The following is a 17,233-nucleotide window of genomic DNA, read 5'->3' on the forward strand; positions in this document are numbered from 1 at the left end:
TTATTATCTTCAGTCTTCAGTGCCAAAGATAGGCTTGCAAGAATTCCTTCTTAGAGTAAATCATTAGACATTTCTTATCTTACTTCTCTGTCCCTCCAGCTGATTTTTTTCTGGAGTGACCACAGCTTGCCAGTCATTCGTAGCAGGTCCGAGTTTTACCCAGCTTCTCAACACTTTAAGCCTAAGACCTCAGGTACTCTTTTGGCAAAGATGGCCTTATAATCTCTACCTGCTCTCTCAAAACAACTGCTTTTTCTTTGGCACTTCTAAGACAACTTCAGTTGTGCACTCAGAAATACCTTTTATTTCCCTGAGTTTATGTGTCTCACTCTATCATTTTTAATATAACTGGCACTCTTAAGACAAAATGTTTTTAATAAACATTTATTTGGAACCAGAAGAGACGTCACAGTTTTAAAAACACACAAGGAATCTGGTTTAGAGCACATTTTCAGCCGCATAAATGGCCAGGTTGCCTTCCTCCTGCTTGAAAAAAGATTATTGTCAAAGAGACTAGACAGTGGCTGTATGGAGCAAAATGAGGGAAGAAGCTGATGTTTTGTTGTTTCTGTAGTCATCTTCATTGTCACATTCAGGATAACCTTATACAAGTGGGAACACTTTTCTTCTCATATGGATTGGCTCATTTCCAGTCACCCATGTAAAGAATTAGTGACCTATTGCTTGTGAAACTAATTTATAGTTTGTGTGGATGTTGACTTGGTTTGACACAGGGAAAGCAGGAAAACAGTACTGGCGAGAAACCTTGTATTCAGAACATGAGATTTAATCGTCTTAAATTTTCTGTTTCAGGCAATGTCTGAAAAAATTCCAGTGGTGCCAAAAGTCCTGGATGCCAGGAGAAAATGGAGAGATGAATGTCTCAGTGGTCTTGCCAAACTGAAAACACAAATGAAATCCAACTGAGGTGCACCTTGTCTAATAGGAGAGACCAAATGAAGAGCAGATCTTCATTAAAAAGTGGAAATTTTGTGTCGTGCAGAAGAGGAGACTGAATGTGCAACCAATGATATGTGCACATGTAGAGACCAATGAAACATTTGGTCCAGATTTGACAAATTAATGAATAACTAGGAACAGTTATTAAAAAGTTCAGTTAAAATTTATCAAATTACTGTATAAATGCATTAGATGTGCAAGCATTAAGTAGCTTTAGCAATATTAATATTGTGCAATGCTGGAACACAATCATGTTTTAAATAATGCATTTTTCAGCTTGCTTAGGAATTCAGCACTTGAACAATATTTGCTTATGCAGGGATCTGAAGCAGGCAAACATCGTCTTGTTTGTCACTGGAGAAAATTATCCCTCACCCACCAATCACTGTGCCAGTGAGGTTTATTTGTGAGGCTGTGGCTGCAGATAGGAGAAGGCTGTATTGAGTAAAGAGTGGATTTACTGGCCAGTAAGCTGAGACCTCAGCAGCAGTAAGGGTCACTTCAACTCATCTCTCTTACTGTACCACAATGTAGGGGAAAGAATTGCTCCTTCTTTCCCACCCTTTGGCACTTCTGTATCTGTATGGTGATCTAAATGTAAGTAAATAGAGAAAATTCCCCCCTTCGTTCCCTACCCCTGGTTCTGTTAGACTTACCAGAGACCTACTTGGTCTTCAAGACCATGCACTTGATACCCCGTGGCTTTTCCCACCAATGTTTGGTGCTGGCCATAGACATTGCTGCATTAGTATGTGCCCCATTTTAAGACTTGTCTCTGAGAAATAAGAGATTTTGATTTAGTAGCTAGTTTGGGAGACAGGACCGTGTAGTGGGTCTGTCTGGGCTTTCTCCGTGACCATCTAAATGATCTTGGGAAGCCAGTTCACCTCTCTCATGCCCGGTCTGTTTTATCCATTAGCTGAAGCAAGATCTGCTTCTTTAGGACTCAGCTGTAGTGAGTGTAACAGCTGCAGCTGAAGGGACCTCAGGGATCTGGGTTGGAATTAGATGGTCTTTAAGTTCCCTTCCAACCCAAGCCATTCTTTGGTTCCGTGATCTGCTATTTTGCTCCCCTGCAGAGGGAAAGATACAGTGACTTAAATGTAGCATTTCGGCTTTACTGATGCCCTTCCCTTTGGGAGACATAACATCTCCTCCACAGGCAAGGACGCAGGATACACCTGGAATTAATATCAACCTCAGGTGCTACCGTGGCAGGTTTTCTTCCACAGCAAAGTGTTATTATGAATGTCTGAACCCTGTAATATGGTTGGACTTTGATCTTAACTGGAACCTTGGGGCATTATTGTTATGCAAATAGTAAGAATAACTTGAAACAGTGCATTGCACCCACCCTTCTTGAGTTATGCGTTTCTGAATTTGTGCTAACTGGTCATGTAACTTCAGTCACAGCACAGGTGCAGAAGTTTTAAGCTGTCGTTTTGCTAATTCTCATGTTTTTTTATAGAGGACACAAACAAGCTGTTGAAGTTTTATTAGTTACCATTTTGAGCTGAACAGCGGAAATGTCTGCATGAACATACCAATACCATTTATTTCTGCTTAGGTCACAGTACAAGAAAATTAGGATAAGTTGTATTGCTTGACACAAATGGTGGGCCAAGAACACATTTCTGGATGCGAAACATAGGATGGGAGGCATAGTGCAGAGATTGATTGTCCTGTGCTTCTGTATAATCAGCCAAGAGAAAGGAAAATTTGTAAGCTCAAATTATTTTATTCCAATATAGACTTAAAATTGTCAGGTTTCTCTTATTGTTTTTTACTGCCACAGCGACTGGCTCAACCTGCATTTAGATATCTGAAGTTGGAGAGGTCAATCCTCACTCCTGAGGCCTTATGAAACAATAGTAAATTAATTATTAGGCTGATTTCCTCATTTTGTGCACTTCAGACAGGGCCAGAGAAGGCTCTGATTACTTTCAAGATTTGACTTGTTTTTCTTATGGGCATATGACATTGTCATAATTAATTAGCTTGCATTGCTTCATTTTGTTCTGAGATATTTTAAAACTGAATCATGTCATGAAAGATTTGCCACCGTTTTTATTATTTGCTTATTAATAAAATATTTTAATGAGGAAGGTATTAATTTCTGTGCTCCAGTGTGATTGATGCTTTAGTTGGGAGCCCCTGGTGGTGAAGTGGTTAAGGACGCAGCGCTGTCACCACCGAGGGTTCGATTCCTGGTCAGGGCCCCTCCCCGGGCAGATGGAGCTCGTTAGCCCTGTAAGGCAATCCATCTACGTCCTGAGGACCTTGCTGCCACCGTCCAAGCTCGCTTGGCCCCGGCAGATGAACCTCAGGATTAAAGGGTGGGCTCAGTTCCGCGCACACTGTGTCTCACCTAAAAAATCCAATGCGCAGGCTGGAAGGTGGAAAGACCTTCCCCGGTTCTTCGTTCGTGAAGACTGGCCAACACACACACACACACACACACACACACACACATACAGGTCTTTGGAAACCAGTGTCCTGGTAGAATAACTTGTGGAAGTCAGTGGGAGAAAATAGACAAAAAATAATGCACACTCTCCTATACTTTATGTGTTGTCAACCAGTTGCTGCAGACACGAGGCTCTGCTGTGAGGGAATGGTTTTCTGTGGGGGGAAAAGCTCTCTGAAGAGAGCCAGAACACTTCTGTGTTGTGAGCAGCTCCTCCACAGGGTCTAGCATACAGCAAAGCTCACCTTGGAGCATCAGTTCCCACACAAGTTCACAGCTACAAGTTGAAGGTGAGGGAAGATTCTTGACAAAAAGTGTGTCTTAGCTGACATTTGCATAGGATTTGAAGCACACACAATTATTAGTCAGTAAATGTAACAACTGGAAAGCATTAGAAAAAGGTAGCTAAAAGAATGAAATGGGCTGTCCTCATCCCAGGGACCTGTACCCTGTTCACAATTAATCCCCTTTACTCATAGTCGCTAGATGGTGTCTGAATCCTGCACCCAGCTTGGGGCTCCCAGTACAAGAAAGACATGGGAGATATCTTGTACAGGGACATGGGGTAGGGGAGGCCCCCAAGATGGTGAGGCTGGTCCTGCAAGGAGAGGCTGGGGGAGCTGGACTTGTCTGGCCTGGAGCAGAGATGGTGGCTTTGGGAGGACCTACCAGCTGCCCCCAGTGCCTGTAGGGAGGTCATCAAGGAGACTGAGTCAGACTCTAAATTTGGGCTGGGGGAGAAGGTAGAGACAATGGATGTAAATTGAAAGAGAGGAGTTTCAGTCTGGATGTAAGAAGACACTTTGCCCCATGAAAATAGTCAGGCAGGGGCACAGGTTGTCCACAGAGGTGGTGTAATCCCTGTACTTGGAGGTTTTCAAGTCCCAACTGGGTGAAGCCCTGAGCAACCTGGTTTGACCTTAGAGCTCACCTGTTGTGAGCAGGAGGTTACAGCACAGACGTCTGAGGTCCATCCCAGCCTGCATTTGCCTGATTCCAAGTTTTATTTGTTTTTGGACTATTTTGCATCAGAAATGTTGCTCTGTCTTAAGTTCAGTTAACCCCAAAGAATGTAGATAGATTAGTTCGAATTGTCACATGTGATGAGAGGACTTCTTTTACCCAAATCATAAATGAAATTGAGGATGGTGTTAATGTACTTAAAATTCCAATTGTGTTGAATTAATTGCTTTAATTTTTTCTTCAAATTTGTCTTACTCCTTTTATCCCATTACTTTTCTTCTCAAATGCAATAAACTTCTTGTGATGGAAGATGGAATTTTCTAAGTCTTTGTTGCACTGTATTTTTCTCTGTTTTACCAAGTTGATATTTCCTTATTATGTGTACTTTACTATAAGTTACTGCTGCTTATTGGAAGCAGAGTCCAATGTGTTCATACCAAAGCCTTTGACTTAATGCTGTTGGAAACCAAACCAAATCGTGTAAAATAAGAAAGAACGGACAGATGCAGGAAAATACCTCCTTCACTAAGGGAAGTCCAATACCTCTGTTTTTCCTAAATCCTTGAATGTAATGGGAGAAGTTTGCAGCTTGCAAAGCAGCCATGTGAATTTACTTTCCCTATTCTGAAGTTATTTTTCTAGTCATGATAATAGTTTGAAAGTTAAAATGTAAGCATTTTCTGATTGCCCTATTATCTAATTGGACGGTATTAAGAAACTGTGTTATCCTATCCATCCTATCTTTTAGGCAAAGACTGAACTGTGCTTCATTACTGAACCAGGATAAATGCTTGTGGTGCTTGTTACAAAAAAAGAGAAAAATTAATTTTGAGACAAAACTATGTCATTGTCAGTCTCGGTCAAAAGGTGAGATCTGCTGCCGGTGCCTATTTAGTTACGTGTCAGGATTGCAATGCCACAGTATGGAGTTACAAAAAGATCTTTGCGAATATGTAACTGGTGCCCTTGCAGAGATGGAGATACGGAGGACAGGAGTCTTCCGTGAGAAGAGGAGGTGAGCAGATGTGAACCTAGCAATTACTGTAAGTAGGAAAAAAAAAAAAGCCTTTTGCTTTCCACAGTCTACCAGGCCCAAAGGGAGTGTTTCACAAATTAATTTAGATCTAGTTAAAAAAGGGTAAATGAATATGTTTGCTCTAGCTGCCTGCTTATCTGCTCCCGTTCCCTCGAGCTTCAGAGCATGTGTGTGTGTGTGCATGTGTGGATGCTATTGCAGATCAGTCAGAGTGGAAAGACAAAAACTGACCACAGGGGAAAACTCACATTTGATTTGGTAAGGCTCTGCATGTATCAAGCCAGCAGCCAAGGATTTCTTTCTGTTCTTTTCTGTGATTTCAGACACAGAAAGGAATTCTTCCCTTCAGCCTGTTATTCAAAGTTAAGCAGTGATGCAGCTTAGAGCACATTGCTTACAGGGGGTTACCCATGGACAGTTCATTTTTCAGGTAGAATTTTCTTCTCTAGAAAGGCTACTTGCTTCTGCTGTAAATGGGAGGTCATAAAAGAAACTAGAAATTTTCTAGTTTGCTAGGGAACAGCTTGACTTATTTTCTTAACATTTATTTGAAAAAGTGCTCCATGGGCTTACATGTCCCTCAGTATTTTCTCTTCCCTCTCTGATAATTTTTATTCCTTCAGTGAGGATGGATTGCTCTTCACCAAACACTGAAATGGAGGGACAGTTGGAATAAAACAGCACTTAACATGCATGAGATTTCTTCTTGAACCGGAGTGTGAAATGGAGATTCTAACGTGTGGCTTTGTAGACTTCTTCCAGCAACTTGGATTTCAGACCTCTTTTTGCAAGCAGGGACGTGTAAGATGCAGAATCATCCATAAACTTGTTTTCCTTTATCTATGAGTAAAATACAATCTAACATGGAAAGGTTAAGAGTCCATACTTTCACGTGGGTGTAGGAAAGCTTTGTGCAGAAGCTGAACTTACTTTTTAGAAGATTTTATATAAAATAGAGCTGTAAATTTGTCCTCAGTTGGATGTTTGATCTGTTTAGCTTAAGCCTAGATGATGACTACCGTTATATTTTTAACATACTGCCCAAGGTCTCCATAAGGATCCAACATCTCCGTGTCATCACAGCATGGAGATGTTTTCCAACAGAGAACATTAAAAAGCCTCTGTAACTTAAAACATTGTGAAAACCTTCCTTTGCAGTTGTGATGTGTTTAAAATTTAACTTTAGGTCTTGCACTAATTTTTCCAATACCTTAATGGTATATAGTTTCCACACAAAGCCACTGTTTCTTGCTCTTAGTATGCTTAATAAGATAATGATCCTAAGGGGGCACTTTTGGCAGCCCAAGGAGAAGGTGATGAGGCTAGAAAATCCTCACTGTCACTCTGATGTTACTGAAGAAATGAGATTGTCGTTTACCAGTCAGCTTTATTCCAAATTGTGTTGCTGTAGAACTTGTTGGTTGGGTTTTTTTTAGCCCTACTTAAAAATTTAATGGGCTTCAATCTGCCTACTGAGTTTTTAGTAGTAAAATAGGAAGTATTCCTGTTAAAAGATATAATTGGAATTGCCACTATAACACAGAGGCAGCAATCACAGAAGTGTGTAGCTTTCCACATTCCAGAGCACCTTGCAAGCACAAAAACAGATTTTCTGATTTGACTCAACAATGTGATTCCAAAGCCATGCAGTAATGGAAATATGTAACTGTGCCATTTCAAACGTGGGCTAGTGGGGACAGCAAACTGAGAAACCAGGCGATTTAACGGAATGAGCAGTGCCTGTGCCTGGTCCATGTCATACAGAAGCTTATGGAGTAGCACCAAGTAACATTGTGTAATTCTGTAAACCAGAAACGTTCCTTGTGCTTGCTTTTGGTTTTCTTTTTTTGGGGAAGAAAAGTTAATTAGAAACTACATCTCCCTTCTATCAAAATCTAGTGCATATTAAAGGGTGATTACAGAAGTCTGAATATAGCTTCAATTGCTGAAAGAGACAGCATCTCACACTACTCTAGTCTGTTGTTTACAAAACAAAAACCATTGAAAATAAGGATATGACTGCAGAGAAAAATAGAAAATATAAATTTTCTTATCAAGATGCAGGTGTTATTTATACTATTACAAATAAAATCAGATTTAATTAAATAGTAACCTGATCTTATGTTTTAATCTGATTGTAGTATCTTAATAGTTTGTTATAAGGAAACCATTAGATAGGGATTAATGCAATCATATTTAATCATTGGTGTAAGTGAGGTATGTGCTTGTTACATTGTCTGAACAGTGCTTACTGCATCTGCATATAGCTTTTGGTTTCAAGTCTCCATTTACAAAAATTACAGTCCAGACTTCTCTGGAGAGTGCTGCCTCAGTGAAGCACTACCTGACCAACTCATTGCACTTACTGCCATAAAATTTCTTGTGACAACTGTCCAGACAGTGGCTGCTGATTGTAGCCTCAAGTAGTTACTACCATGTCCACCCTGTTGGCAGTCCTGTCCCCATGCCCGTGAAGAGCAAAAGGAAGTGTAATTTCCAGCTGCCACCTCCCCTGTAATCTGCCAATGAGTTTCTTGAATGTCACTAAAAGGACTTTGCTCCAACACCTCACTCCTGGCCGCGCTGATGCAGTTTCAGTGATCAGGCAACCTGGGTGGCCTTGCCCACAACCCTGGGGTTTGTTCCATTTCCTAGGCCAGATCCGTCTGTGTTGGCCTCCAGCATGGCTTGCTGCCCTGTTTCTGTAGCAAAGGAGTTTTGCTTGTACTGCCTAAACAGGCCAGTCTGCCCAGCTCATAGGAAGGCCAGCCACAGCCTGTTGCATAGTTAGAAATGGATGTTAACAGCTCATCCTCATTCACACGTTTTCCAGGCTAAGAAGCTTGGACTATTCACCTATAATAGACAGTTTACCTGTAAAAGCAAAGTGAGGTCCATGTGCCCCATCGCTGTGCTTGCCCAGGCTCTCTGTTCCATGATACCTGCTGCAGCTTTTCTAGTTTCCCCTTACACAGGTTACCACCAGCTGCCACCCACCTGATGGCATTTCTTCAGTGTGAGGAAAGCTTGAGAACTTGCCATGAGACAGATCTATCGGCAGCATGGGGCTCTTTTGTCAAGTCTTGTATAGTTGTAGGACCTTCCTCTGGTGGTCATATCAGAGGTTCTGAAACTTACATTAAAAGGCAGAGGTGATCACCACTGGATGTTAGAGCCTACAAGAACAGCTTTGAATATGACCATGGTTATGATTTCTGGATAATACGGCATAAAACGACAGAGATTATTTGGAAGCTGCCAAATTAGGGCAGTGTTGAGAGACTTCTAGAACAACACATAATCACTTTGTTTATAGTAGGAAAGCACAAAGACCAGAGCTGAATAAAACTCCCCTACCATGGGAAGACTGATTTGTTTCAAGTCTATAGCTGTTCCTTACTTTCAGTAATGCTCAGTGAGCTTATTTTCAATGGTGGCACTGGAACAGCATTACTCTGGTTTCTTCTCATAACTCCTCCTTTTTGGCTACATTTACTCAAGAAGTTTCTCTGAGGGAGGAACTTGTATTTTCCAGCCCTTTTTAAATATATGATCCTTTGCATGATTTCCAAGCTCATGTAGCCATATGGTTATAGTTCTTTATGTTATAGTTCTTTTTCCTTTTTTTTAAACCTCCTTTTGAATTGTCCATTCACCATTTACCATTCACCTCTGTTTCTACTCCGTTTCTTCTGATGGGTCTCAGCTGCTCAGATGATCGTCTTTGATTTCAAAGGTACACATGGGGATTAATTGCTACCCAGATGTTGTACCAACCTCCCTCTCCAACCTCTACAAGCAAACTCTTTGTGGTGACTATTGATTTTTTTTTACTCAGTAGATGGGATCCAAATTCCAGTCTCTGGCTGTCTGGACTCTGCTTAATCATGGCTGATGTCACAAGGGCCTGTGTTGGTCGTTCCCAGCAGCACATGGCAGTTCCATAGGCACAGCACAGCTGCCCATCTGACTCATTCCTCCAGGAGAGTGCTCTGTGCTGAAGGTGCTGGAGTGCCAAACACAGCCTTTTCCTAATCCTCTCTGTTGACGGTGATATGTTTGACTTGTCTGATTTAATCTCATGACAGGTTCGAAGATGAAGCTGCTCCCTATTTTATGGCTGACTCAGTATTTATTTGTGGAATTGGTGCCTGCTGAGATGATTGGCGATCAGCTGCTCTGTGAGCTTTCAAACAAAGTTATTGACAGAAGGGCTTTTTATACAAAGGGGAGTTCATGTTTGGACCTAGAAGGCACAGGGCAGTAGAAGCAGGACCCTTGTGGTCAGCACAGTCCCTGTAATAGGGGACAGCATATCCCATTTTTAGCCTCCCAGAGCAGTACTTCCAACTCCTGGCTCTTGCCTATTGCCTTTTCAACTCCTTACATCCTCTTTGAGAAGCAGAGACCCCACAGATGTGATGTGTGATAGACATACCAGTGCTCACTGGCACAGCTTTTCTGAGCCCTCATTCCCTCTAGCTCTCACTTCATAATCTTTATATTTTCCAGCCATGGGGTACATTTTTGTTGGTTTCCAGGCCTGTTTAGCAAATATTCTCCTTCCACTCATGGTTTTCTCAAGGAGTCTTTACTCATTTTTTACTTCAAATATTATTTTCACTTTTTTTTTTTTTTTGGTATATCCTACAATCGCCCTAGGAGAAAACTTTAGCAAATCTGTGACACCTCTCCCTCTTTTTTATCCCTTTTGTAGGGAAATTATGAAATGCTCAATACATGCTTGTACTTTTGTGATAACTTTTCTCAGTTTGGATACAGAACCACTAATAGTTCACACAAACTCCATCCTTGGCTAAAATCCCCAGCTTGCATACCTGGGAAAACCACAGTAGCTGGGTGGAGAAAGTATAGTCTCCACAATTAAAATGCCAGCTGACTTAATGAAGGCGAATTTATTAGGGAGAATCTTATGACAGTACATTTTCACCCTTGGCAATAATCTAATAAGCAGCATAACAGATAGCAGGGAGTGAAATAACACCCTGAGCATAGCCTGGACACAGGGAGGCTGCAGTGGGTCATCCTTGGATTCGTGTGAGCATCTCCCTTCACTGCCTGGGAAGACGGGCAATGTTCCCGGTCCATTCTGTTTCTTTCTGCCATTTGTTCATAGACAGTGAGCTTTCTCCTAGCAGACCTTTTTTTTCTCCCCAATTTGTGTCTTTATGCAGTTCCTGCCCTAGTACCCCAATTTTTAAATTTTTTTTAATCCATGCCTGTTTGGAGGTCCCTTACAGTTTCCCTCATTTCCCAGTAGCCCGCTCACTGCTCAACTGCATCTATGAAATAGATTAAAAACTGTTTTTCAAGCATTTCCAAGGTTGTACAAAGTTCACCATAGATGAAGATAAACGTACCAAGAGAGTTTGATCCACGGCTTAGATTTTTTTTTAAAAAGTCTTCCTAAGGGTAAGTTAAGCAACTGAACAAGCTATTTGGAACAGTTGCAGAGGTCTTTGAGTTCTTTTAGGAAGGATTAGATACACATCTCTTGAAGATGATGCAGATACAGTTAGTACAAACCAGAGATCCTTCATCCCTATAAACATGCAAATTAAAAACAATTACAATTTACAACATTGCCTAATGCCTAATATAAGCGTACACCCAATGCTCATACAGCCACAAATTAGTTTATCTAAAGAGACAAAGCGGAAGATGAAGGAAAAGGCGGGGTGACACTTGATCACAGTAAGTACACGCAAGCTCTGAGAAGGTGGTTCCCAAAGGGATATTTTGGGAGCATTTTAGGTCATTGTGAAAAAATAGTGGTGGTGGACATCACGGAAGCATGGTAAAGCTACACAAACAGTACACAACACGGCAATTTCCGTAAGGGTGTGAATAAGCCAGGGCTGCTGAGACATCACCATTGCACAAAGTAATGAAGAAATCACCAAGAGTGAACTTTTAGAAAGGGGAAGTCCTGAAAGAAACAGGAAACAAAGTCAAGACACAGGGGTATTGAAATAATCAGGAATCAATGTCAACACTGAGGCTGTGACAGATGAGGAAAAAGAAGAGGGAAACAGCTTCTGAGGAGGACATGGATGTGAAACTAGTGGGGAAAGGCCACTGGAACATCAGAAAATATCTCCAAAACCAGGAAAGTGCAAAGTGGTACTAACTGGCAGGTTTTATCGCCCTTTCCTGATTTTGTGGAGGGTCACCTCAATGCTTCCCTAGGGATGCAAGGGGAGTCAGTATTGGAAGCAGCCTTGGTGAAAGTTGCTGTCAGTGGATTCACATAATTTTAAAGGCAGCAGTGAGCAAGGAAGAGCAAGTCAACCCCAACAGCTGGTCTGGGAGCTGGGAATGACGTGGGCTGGTCATGCTCATTCCTTCCAGGAGGCATCTGCTTTAGGAGGCAGCACTTTACCGGGAAAACAATAAGACTCTCACATGACAACCCTGTCATAAAACAAAATGCAGTTTTAAACAAGATTGCGGTTTTCCAAGAATTAGCAAACCTTTAGGCCTTTGTCTGAGGTGAAGTGCTAATGGCAGTCAAGGAGTTGTGGAGCTTCAGTGCTTCTCCTTTCCATGAGCAATGATTTGGCATTCAGAGTCTGGGAAAGATATTCCTGTGGAAGATCTGAATGCTGTTCCTTGGTCACTGCATGTAAGGCAGTAAAAATAACTGACATGTTTAAATTGCTGAGAGCACTCTCCACTGTCCTGCAAACACTAGTTTTTCCATCTAAGATTTATGGGCTCTCATGTCCAGTGTCTTCATCTAAGACAAAGGGCAAAATGTTGCCATGCCCAGCAGGAGATAATAAAGAACAGATGGATACCATTTAATAGGAGCCAGACTCCACACTGCTAATTCCTCCATGGTGACAACAAAAGGAGATGTGGCTCATCCACCCATCTTGAACAGACACTGGTGCATGGAACCATTCTTTGAACTTCACTTTGATGTTGAAGTGCAAATATGTCCAATCCTGAGTCCACAAGTGTCATTCCATGGAGTGAGGATGGCTGCAGCAGGCAGAAGGCTGGGTAAATTAGAGATGTAAGTTTGAACAAAGATTAAAGGGATTGGCTGTAAGACAAAGTGAGTATGCTGTGAGATAAAGGTACATAATGATCTGCAGCTGAAAAGATTATAAAGATGATATGTAAAGAATGTCCTGAATTAATCAGTTCCTTTGTGTAAGTATTTATGTTTTGCAAATCATTATCACATAGCAACCAATGCTTTCCCTTTTATTTTTTACAGACTTAAACTGTTTCCTGGGGGTATTATCTCTGTCTAGCTCAGCAAAGTTAAAATAGTATTTCACTTAACACTGTCTGTAAGTAGATGGAAATAGTTGGCTCCAGATATGTTATGAATTGCACCCAGAGAATTGACACGGTTTAGATCATAGAAAGTGGGGCATATTTGGTGTTCAACACTTTCTTATAGAGCAGTGAGCTGTGTTTAACTTTATGGATCTTATCAAATGCTTGTTTAAGCCAAGTCACAACTCTTGCCAAGAATACTTAATGCCACATTTGAGGCAACAAAATGTAAACCAGGAAGAAACCTGTTGGGACTGCTGGGTCCCCCCTCTGCACTGAGACACCCCCCTGCAAGGCAGCCCTGCCAGACCCCCACCACACCACTGGGAAATATCACAGGGAGGTTTGTCTAAGGACTTCTGAAAAAACTTTCTGGAAAGGGATTCTCCAACCTCTCCCTACAATCCATGCCTTGTACATCTTGGAAATGTTCCCTAGTAGGCTGTCAAAGCACTCTTTGTTGCAGAAGGAAAACTGATTTCTTCATGTCTTTGTCTACACAGATAATGTAGAATGATCAAGAAGGTCTTATGTGTTAGAGGATTGTTTCCATCTCTGTTCCTAATATTCTTTTCTTGGACTAAATGACCCAAGTTCCCAAGTTTTTCCTTTTGAATCCCTTGGTGTATATTTCTCCTAATCCTTGTGCTCCTTGAATGCTTCTCACTTTGTCCAGGTCTGCAAGCGCCATGCCCAGACCAGGACCCGGCACTCCAGTTAATTCACTCAAAGATTCATAGCGTATGTCAAATCACATCAAACTGATGCTCACACTGTGAGGAGTAAAGGTAATGCTTATCTTCTCCCAGTTCTCAAACTGATTTGCAGCTGTGCCTGGGCAACCCACATCAGGCTCAGTGGTGATCCCATTCAAACTCTGGCAAGCTCCGACCTCCCACTCAGCCTGCACCTATTGCCCTTCCTCTTGCACGCTGTTATTTTCAGCCCTGTCTAGATGAGCAGAGAGCGAATCAGCAGAGGACACGGAGTGGATGATGAATGCTTTGTCCTCCTCTTCCTCCCTGAAATCTGCTGCCCGGCACTTGTGGCTGCCAGGGAGGGAGGACAGGGCTGGGCTGTGAGTCATCCTCCACTCCCGCTTCCTCCCTGAGCCAGGAGCTGCACGTTCCCTGCCGACTGCAAGTTATGGCCAAGCCCCCACTCATGTAGGGAAAAGAATTCTCTCTTGCTGCACATATCCACTGCTGTGGCACAAACATGGCCCCATTTAGAGCAGCGCTCCCTTCCTGTTTCTCTGGCAGATGAGACTCCCGTGTGCACTCCTCTGTGTCACTGCTGGCAGCAGATGCCTGCTGCTTCTCTGCAGCATGGCCCAATCAACAGTCTAGCCATAAAGAATTTGAACATTAAAAATGGGTCCAAAAGTCTGAAGAAAAACAGCAATTATCTCATGACATTTTAATACTTGATGGAGAGTAAGGCAGTACAGGTCTGGACATGGGCATTTACAAACCCGCAGAAAGGTGCAGTTCCTGAACTGATTAATAGCGAGGAAAGTTCAAATACTTTAACAATAGCTGCATTAATGCCAGAGGCACAGACCTAAAGGGAGAACTGAACTGAGGAATTAAACATTAGATAGCTTTTAAGCATTAGAAATAACATGTTTCTGGCCATAGCTTTCCATTGGGAGTCCCCTCTAACACCTGAGCCTCTCAAACTCACAAGCTATATACTGGGAGATGCTCTCCATCATTGCCTGTCCACACTCCAGCTGTGGTGGGGCAGGACAGACCTTGCCCGGGCTGCAAGGGAGGAGCCATGTGATTGGTAAGTGGGTGCACACACCTGGCACCACTTTAGTACTGCCAGCTCCAGAGCATCAGCCTGTCAGAGGCCTGGCTTTCATTGTCAAGAGCACTTTTTATTTGCTATCATTAGTTTGCGAGGGTTTTTTGATTAGCTTTTTGTATGAGAGCACTTGGCTACTTTAAGACTACTTTTTGTTTCTTCTTTCCACAATCTGCAGGACGGAAAATGCATTTCTCTTTGCCTGTGTTGTTTGCAGAGATCTTTGCGCACTCCAGACGACCCAAGCAGCCCTGGCTTTTCAAAGAGGGAATCAAACTATCATCAGCCAACAATTGTAAAATCTGGCAATACCATGACCAGCATTTCATGGCTGTGCCTTTGGCTTTGTTTAGCATTTCTAAATAATTTTTATATAGTTCTGTATGAAGGTACTACGCAAGAAGTGCCATTTCTCATGCTGCAGCACCTCAAAGGAGGGGACTGTCCTGCTCTACTCTGCACTGGTGCGGCCTCACCTCAAGTCCTGTGTGCACTGTTGGGCACCACGATACAAAAAAGACATTAAGCTATTAGACAGCATCCAAAGGAGAGCCACAAGGATGGTGAAGGGTCTGGAGGAAAAGCCTTATGAGGAGTGCCTGGGGTCACTTGGTTTGTTCAGCCTGGAGAGAGGAGATTGAGGGGAGACGCCTCATCACAGTCTACAACATCTTCACAAGGGGAAGTAGAGGGGCAGGTACAGATCTCTTTACTCTATGACCAGTGACAGGACTCAAGGAAATGGCATGACACTGATTTGGGGGAGGTTTAGGTTGGATATCAGGAGAAGGTTTTTCACCCACAGGGTAGCTGAGCACTGGAACACGCTCCCCAGGAAAGTGGTCATGGCACCAAGCCTGTCTGAGTTTAGGAAGTGTTTGGACAATATTCTCAGAAACATGGTGTGATTCTAGGGGTGTGCTGTGCAGAGCCAGGAGTTGGACTCAATGATCCTGATGGGTCCCTTGCAACTCAGCATATTCTACGATTCTATGAGTGTTTTCCCATCATTTCTTTCCTGTGCAAAACCTAAGCCCTCCTCTCGTATGACAGGGAGGTGAAACCTGTGCTCAGCATCTCTGCGTGAGGGGAAGCACTCCAGCAAGAAGTGATCCCTCTCTTCTGTTCACCAGCACTGCGGGGACCCACCGGAGCAGCGTGTAGTGAAGGTGCCCTGAGTTAACTAGGTCAGTCTGGGGCCATTAGTCATCCACTCCTCACATGCCTCATTGCCTGTGCCCTGAACAGACATGTTCCGCTGCCTTTATGTAAACCCCCTCGAAGGACTGGTTGCTGATGGGGGGCCTCACTGCCCACCACCACCCACCACCCCAGTGTCCATCAGGGACCTTGTGCCTTGGGTGACACAGAAGCCTGCCAAGAAAAGGCAGAGGTGCATGAGCCAGGTGCAACAGTGCCAGCCCTGAGATGAAAAGCCCACCTGCAGCAAAAGCCCTTGCCCTGGCTGGTAGGGCTAACTCTCTCCTCCCACTCTCTCAGCTGGGAGCACACCCTCAGGATAGAGGGTTGCCATCAATTTTTATGCCAGAAGACACAGAGGACTTAGACCCCCCCGACCCACTAACTTGCAGGCTCAGCCCCATCTCCAGCCAGCAGTCCTGGTGGATTTTTAACAACCGTGAAGCATTTGGTTTTGTCTAATCCCCTGTATGTGCAATCATCAAACAAGTTCTTATCTTGACTTAACCTACAGGTAGAACCACTCTGGTCGTACTGCTGGCATATTTCAGAGATTTATGTCCACACCCCTGTGGCGCACGCACTCCTATATCCCTCAGGTTATCTTTCATCATCGGTTACACTTCAGTCCTCTGCAATCAGATACGGTTATATGAGCAACATGGAGAAATATTTACCAAAATGAAATTTAGATGGGAAAATAGGAAAGAAAGAAAGAAAGAAGAGAGGATAAAAGAACTGAAAATGAAAAGTCAATGTTATTTGAAATATACATTGATGCTTGTTAGAAAATGAATTGGTTTCACTTTTGTACATTAGCAGTTCTATAGAGAAAAATTTATCTATTGCGATATGTTCTTTGCCTTCTAGCTTGCACAGTATTTTGATTTTTAAGACATAGATTTCTTTCCTCCCACACACATTTAGCTCTTGCTAATGCTGAGAGTCATTGTTGGTGAGGACCTCAAGAGAACTTGGCCTGTGATGAGCTGGGCATGTTGGAAGTCCAGTTCTGGATAATGTTTTTACTTTTATACTGTTCTTCTGTAAACATCCACTAATGCTCTCCCAGAGTTTCCTCTTTTGGGATGCTGTCTTGGCTATGGTCCACTGGGGGTGGATGAGACTTGGATACAGATTGCTGAGTGGAGGTGTTGCAGCACCTGTGTGCAAGTGACCAACTCAAGTCCTGTTCACCTGCCAAAACAGCACATTAGGCTGAGGAACACCCTTTCCTCAGGACCCTTTAGTCCTAGTATGAGAAAACAAGACCTTGGTTACTCCTGCAGCCATGACTTTGGGCAGAGCAGCTCAGCGACCTTGCGTTCTTTTACCAACCTCTTTGAGAGTGCCTGATAATGTCATTTGTCCACCTGGTGTCCTGGTGGGAGGCTATGGAGAAGCCGCTAAAAACAACAGCTTAGTAGACCATCACCATTTATCGCCATCTCTGCGTGTGAGTGATGCTGTACCTGGCAGGG

At 42.9% G+C, this 17,233-nt stretch overlaps 1 protein-coding gene across 1 annotated transcript in view; it reads left to right on the forward strand.

Moving 5' to 3' along the window:
- CRYL1 (crystallin lambda 1) overlaps positions 1 to 2,432 on the forward strand; it is a 48,445-nt gene extending 46,013 nt beyond the window's left edge. Inside the window, exon 8 of the mRNA XM_027884517.1 lies at positions 814 to 2,432. Within this exon, the coding sequence (XP_027740318.1) occupies positions 814 to 927 (114 nt within the window). The 3' untranslated portion in view covers positions 928 to 2,432. The remainder of the gene's footprint in view (positions 1 to 813) is intronic.
- The last annotated feature ends 14,801 nt before the right edge of the window (positions 2,433 to 17,233 follow it).

The sequence above is a fragment of the Empidonax traillii genome, unplaced genomic scaffold, assembly GCF_003031625.1.
Source record: "Empidonax traillii isolate 1590-97213 ecotype Southwest subspecies unplaced genomic scaffold, ASM303162v1 scaffold9:size3134949, whole genome shotgun sequence".
In the NCBI taxonomy this organism is placed as follows: Eukaryota; Metazoa; Chordata; class Aves; order Passeriformes; family Tyrannidae; genus Empidonax; species Empidonax traillii.